This window comes from Cryptomeria japonica, chromosome 3, assembly GCF_030272615.1.
Source record: "Cryptomeria japonica chromosome 3, Sugi_1.0, whole genome shotgun sequence".
NCBI classification, from domain to species: Eukaryota; Viridiplantae; Streptophyta; class Pinopsida; order Cupressales; family Cupressaceae; genus Cryptomeria; species Cryptomeria japonica.
Genome location: NC_081407.1, coordinates 95,002,460 through 95,008,986, shown reverse-complemented (window position 1 = coordinate 95,008,986; position 6,527 = coordinate 95,002,460). Strand labels below are relative to the sequence as shown.

General features: G+C 34.1%; 1 protein-coding gene across 1 annotated transcript; it reads left to right on the top strand.

Annotated features, from left to right (window-relative positions):
• Nucleotides 1–3,761: 3,761 nt before the first annotated feature.
• LOC131044054 (EG45-like domain containing protein) lies at nucleotides 3,762–4,486 on the top strand. Its single transcript, XM_057977320.2, has 2 exons — nucleotides 3,762–4,230; nucleotides 4,400–4,486. The coding sequence occupies exons 1-2, from the start codon at nucleotides 3,833–3,835 to the stop codon at nucleotides 4,404–4,406; spliced, it is 405 nt and encodes a 134-aa protein (XP_057833303.2). The 5' UTR covers nucleotides 3,762–3,832; the 3' UTR covers nucleotides 4,407–4,486.
• The last annotated feature ends 2,041 nt before the right edge of the window (nucleotides 4,487–6,527 follow it).

The window sequence follows — 6,527 nt, the reverse complement described above, 5'->3', positions numbered from 1 at the left end:
GCTAAGAGGTGGAATATGAATGTGCTTGCCTGGTAGAATCTGCTTAGAACTGTTGGTCAAAAGAAAGCCAAGGATTTTAGATGCTCTGAGTCTAGGCTTGTTGCCAACCTTTATGATGCTGAGGTCGCTATTCAAGATAGACTAGATAATCCTTTATTGATCCATCAGCTTGCCTGCACTAAGGAAGCCCTTAGGCAACATCAGCAGCATAAAATGCATGGTGCTAGGATCCGTTCTAGAGCCCACTGGCTGCAATATGGTGACAGGGGTAGTAAGTTCTTCTTTAACCTCATTAAACAAAAACATGCTAATGAGTCCATTGAGAAGATTGTTATTGATAATCATGAAATCTCTTACTTAAATAACATAAAAATGGAGTTTGCTCGCTTTTATGAAAATCTATTTTCTTCCGAAGACTCCTTGGAAGCTAGCTCCCTTAGGGAACAATGCAGAAACATTATCCCCAAGAGGATAACGGAAAATGATGCCTCCCTGCTCAATAAACATATTTCCTTGAAAGAAATTGAAAACTCTATTAACTCTCTTAAGAATGACAAGATGCCTGGCCCTGACAGTTTGCCGGTTGAATTTTATAAAGCTAATAGTAAGTGGATCTGCAAAGATCTGCTCGAGATCTATAATGAAGCTATTAACTCTAGCTCCTTGGGTTGCTCCATTAATAGAGGAATTATCAAATTAATTCCCAAGGATGGGGATAAAACCCTTCTTAAGAATTGGAGACCTATCACTCTCTTGAATGTCTCCTATAAAATCTTTGCTAAAATTTTGTCCCATAGACTTGAAACCATTCTCCCGAAGTTTGTCTGCTCTACCCAAACTGGTTTTATTAAAGGCAGGTACATTCTTGAAAACTTGATTACCAGTTGGGAGGCTTTGGATTGGGCTAAACACTCTAATCAGAACTCCTCTATGTTTTGTTGGATTTTGAAAAGGCATACGATAGGATTGAATGGAGTTTTATTACTATGATGTTGGATGCCTTTGGTTTCCCTCCCAATTTTTGCAAGTCTGTTGAGATGTTGCTTAGAGATGCTTATGCCCAAGTTGACGTCAATGGCTCTCTTTCAGAACCTTTTCCCTTGGGTCGCTCCATTAGGCAGGGCTGCCCTTTGGCTCCTGCCCTCTTTGTTATTGCCTTTGATGCTCTTTTTTACATTCTCAGAGATATCTCTCTTTCCCCAGCGGTTAAGGGTATCACCCTCCTTGATGGTAATGAGCTTATCAACTATCAATTTGCTGATGATACTGCTATCTTCCATGAAGCCTCGGAAGAAAATTTTCTTGCACTGAATAAAAAGATCAATTTTTTTTGTGATATCTCTGGGGTCCGTTTGTCTCAGGCCAAATCCATTTGTCTTGGTTGGAAAGACCAGCCGCCTGATTGGTTTAATAATTATGGTTTTCAATGGGGAGGCCCTTGCAAGATTGTTAGGTATCTTGGCATACCGTTCTCCATGGAACCCTCTCTTAAGGAAATGTGGCTCTGGGTCAAAAATAAAATTTTCAATAAACGAAATAAATGGCATAACAGATCTTTATCCCTGGCTGGTAGAATTCAAGTCTGCCAAAAAATTCTCTCATCCTACAATATTTATTATGCCTCTGCCTGGATGTTCAATGATTACCAAGTTGCGAAAATTCAAAAAGCCATCAGGAATTACCTCTCGTCTGATGGAAAAGGCAACAAGAAGATGCATGTTGTTAAATGGGAGTGGTGTCATGTTGACAAGCTCCTTGGAGGTTTAGGGCTAACGGACCTTAAAATTAGTGGCCTTGCTCTCGCCTACAAGTGGATCTTTCACTCTTTCGATGGGGATGATCCATGGAAAGTGCTGATTAGAAACAATATTGAAAGAGGCTTCCCCAAGAACGCCAAATTCTGGAAAAATCTTCCATTGTGTGATCTGATTTGTGGCAACTTTCCTATTGTGATCCAAGGTTCTATTGTTTTCAAATCCATTTGGAAGGCTTGGAACCATGTTAGGCCTTACATTAAGAATAAGAACTTCTATAATGACAAACATCTCCATGGTGAAAGATCCATTTGGTGGAACCTGCAGCTAAGTGGTAAACCTTTAGCCTTCTCCCAAGGATGCTTTGCCAAACAATGGGCCACCTTGGGGATCACTCAATTTGCGGATATCTTTGAAAATGACAGACTCATATTGTGGGATGAGCTGAAGAATAAGTATGGCATTCCTACTTCTCATAAAAAGACCTATAATATGATTTTCAGAGCCAACAAGGACATTCCCTCCCTCTTCAATGTTGATTCCAATAGATACATGAACATCAAGTGGCTGGATGGTACTATTATTACCAAACTTAAAGCCAAGAATATTTACGCTGTTATTGACTATAATGACTCCATTATCAGCCATGTTAACAAGATTTGGTATACTAACCTGGATGTCTCCACTTGGAAGAAATTCTTTGATAAACTTTGGAAAATCTCTATTGATCCTAAAATTAAGTGTTTTAAATGGCTTTTAATTCTGGATAAACTTCCTATTAGGAAGGATTTTTCTGATATTATTTACTACAAGATTTGTAGGACCCCGGATACGAGGAGGCATATTTTTTTTGACTGCAGCTTTGCTAAAGAGGTTTGGCTTATGTTTGGTATCTCTATCCCTACCAATTTTAACATTTTTGAAATTATTACTGGTTATATTGATGGTGCTAAAAAGGACATTAATTTGTTTTGGAATATTCTCTCTTCTAACATTTTATGGCAAATTTGGAAATGCAGGAATGAGGAAAGGTTCCAAAATATTCCTAGGGTTCTTACTGAGTCTTTTCGAAGTCTCACAAATTTTAAAATTTTCTCGCAGGTTCACATTACCATGAAAGTTGATAAAGATAAATTCAAAAGGCTTCTCAGAACTGGATACACTACATTCTTCGCCACTGAGCTGAAGGATGGGCACTTATGGAGGCGTCATATGGACAATCTCAATCTCTTTGATCAAACTGTCAAGCAACTTAACAAGGAAATCAGGAGGAACAACAAAGACACTACTGGAAATATGATGCTCAACTCAATCAAATTCAGAATTAGAAGAACATTGTGTGGATGGAAGGTGCTTTGGGGTGGACTGCATGGGTGGACACTCATGAAGACCTTCTGCATTAGCCTATGGTTCCTATGGCTCTTTTTGGTGGTCATGTTGTGGGTTCTTTGCTTCTCGTAGCTGCTCTTGTGCTGAGGCTTTGCCTCTTGTAATCTTTTTTTGATACTCCGCGGTCTCTTTTTGTATCTTGAACACCTTATATTTAATACAAAAAAATCTTTCTTTATATATATATATAAAATTCACACACAATCAATAATTATTAACACTAAACATTTTATATCATTATACAAATATATTAATATCAAAATATTATTAATTTTATATAATATATCATTTACCATTAATAATTAATAATTAATTATATTTATAATATATACATATATTTTTAGGAGAGCACGAATCTATAAGCTGAAATTTCTTCTCCTAAGAACCAATTACTGAAAGATACCATTCCCTTAAATTTATGCTCCCCATCTCTTATAATATATGACACCCTTTCCAGATACCATACTAACCTAATCAAAACTTCCCTTGCAAGTTACTCTGGTAAATATATTTGTACACTACCGCGTTTGCTTGCAAGTAGTTCTCTTCTTTATTTATAAATACGTGTATCTGACACATGACTCGGTGATCCAACACAAGCATATACCCAGTCATTCAACCTCATCATGAAAACATACTTGCTATTATTTCAATAAGTTTGGCGATTCAGCTTCATTTTTGTGCGGCTGATGTGGGCACAGCAACCTTCTACGGTCCTCCATATGTCCGTAAGTATGATTAAATCAAGTGCAATAAACCTAATTCTCTGGTTGGTTGATTTTTTATTTGGAATTTGCAGCAACTTCGTGCTATGGCAATTTCCAGCCGGCAATCTTTTTGGAGCGGCTAATGACGCGATTTGGGACAACCAGGCTGCCTGCGGAAGAAAATACAGAATTCGATGTTTGAGCGGAACAAGTAACCACAGAGTTAATCCATGCAGACAAAGATCCCTTGTCGTAAAGATTCTGGATTACTGTTCTTCTGCTGGATGCGATAATGGCGATGCAACTTTCCATTTATCTGCGGATGCGTTTTCTCACATTGCTCATTCCTCTGCTAAAAAGATTAACGTCGAATACGAACAGTAACACTCCATCTCATCCCTACTTATCATTTACGATTATGACCATAGCAATTTTTATTTGAAAATGTATAGTGTTTGGCTGGCCATTTTGCGTACGAAGGGGTTTCTGAAATTTTGAATTTGTTAATGTATAGCTGATGTTTTTAATGTTTTGTTTTTGTATGTGCAGAGTCTGATGCAGCAGAATTCCTTGCCAAGTTAAAGTTATGCACGGCAAAAGCAAAGATCGATGGAGATCTACATTATGTAATTAATGTTCTGAAGAGGAAATAAATGAAGTATTCGTGTTACTTTGTTTCTTTCTGCCTCTTTTAAGGCATAAGTTGGTTATTATTTTGTCGCCTGATCTTTAAATGGAAGTTTGGGGCTATATTAGCAATAATAAAAAATAGAAAGATTATAAAATTCATTAAATATTTGTGTGTTTGATAAGGGGCTAAGAATTATTATTTGTTGGTGTTTTAAGATAGCTTGCACATGACGAAATAGGAAGATTATTGAAGGGATGGGTCAATTATTGTGAAATGATTGTTATTTTTTGGGGTCATTCTTCAATATAAGATTTTCTATCACATTTTCTATGACAGAGCTTGCATTTTCGTTGTCATAATCAATTTTGTATTTTCATTCACATAATCAATTGAGTATTTTCATTCTCATAACTCATTTACACATGATGGTTCTATGGAATGTAGATACAATTTATAAAATGATAAATTTTATTTTTTTTGTTATTTATGAAAATTATTGTCCTTCGTGAAGGATTCAATGTATCTATGTAACTAGAATTTGTTCTTGGTCACACCATCTTTGTAGCACCTTAGAATTTAACTCAAGTTATATAACCAAAAAAATATGAATTTGAATTTATAAAAAAAGAAGGAAAAATGAATAAAGTATTAATTAATTAGTGGACGTGTTATTCAATTTTCTATGCCTTTTTCACACATAAGTTGGTTATTATTTGTTTCATAATCTTTATATAGGATTTTTGGGCTATATTAGCAATAATAAATAGAAATATTAAACGACGCATAATTAAATATTTGTGTGTTTGATAAGAGACAAGATTTACTATTTCTTGGTTTTTTAGAATAGTTAACAAATGTCAACAATGTTTGATAGTTAGCATGTGATTATTAAATGTTTGGCTTGAATAATTTCATACCTCTATACACTTATTTATTTGTTAGAAAATTATGAGATGACTTATGCCATAACCCAAACTTTTATGAATTAAATTATTATTAAATAATTGGACATGGATGGAATAGTTGGAATAAAACTTTCATGTGTTGAATTTTGGTTATTCAAATATTTTAATTTTGCAATATGAACATGTTTGAAATGCAATGTGAATGTGTTAATTATTATGTTTATTTGAATTGTGAGAAATTCATATGATGCAAATTATCCTTTATGGGTTGATCTATTAATGTCTCCTTGAGTTCATGAGTGTTTTTTTCAAGGTGTTGAAGACGAAAATGTGGCCCAAGAAGGGGTTACCTAACATTTTGGTAGTGATTTGTGAGATGAAAACCTATGTACACACTCATCTAGAAATCATAAATGCATAATTGTTTAAAATTTTAAGACTTGGTTGCATAATTTACTTTATGAGATTAGTTGATAATAAAGAAATTTTTATGTTGCTTGGTTAAGTAGAAATTAAATAAATAAATAGTTGATTTTGAATCTTATATTTTGGATATAATATTAAATTTAAAAAAACTTAAAGAGTACTTTTATGAAATTACTGCTATATTCCTAAGATAAATAAAGACTTTTTTCTTGCACGATAAGTAAGAGTATATTGAATTAATTCAAACATAAATGTATTTTCTTGCCAAGAAATGTCAAATTGTGATGTGTTATATTATGTTTAGAGTGATAGTGTTTATGTTATTGATTATGTCGTATTAATAATAATGTCTTATCATAGATCTACATACCACATATTTTAGTTAACATGTGAAATATAAAACTATCTTTGTGAATTTGAAATCCACTTGAAAATATAGACATTCACATCAAACATGTCTTTTGAACAATGATATATAAGAACAAATATACAAACCAATAGCTGAAAATAAAAGAAAATTGCAACCAAATAGGAAAAACAAGTTTTCTAGGAGCTATAACACATGAAACATATTAACTCCATAGTTCACAAAGAGGTCAATGACTTATATTTTAGTGATTTCATGTAACCAAGGGATAAGACAATGAAGCTAATATAAGAACTCCATTTTCCAATCCAAATAGCTAGTGTTTCTCCATGTTACTAGGATGTCAAA

What these genes read in the sequence shown, in the direction of transcription:
- LOC131044054 (XM_057977320.2), top strand. Translation starts at nt 3,833, where the DNA reads ATGTGGGCACAGCAACCTTCTACGGTCCTCCATATGTCCGTAAGTATG.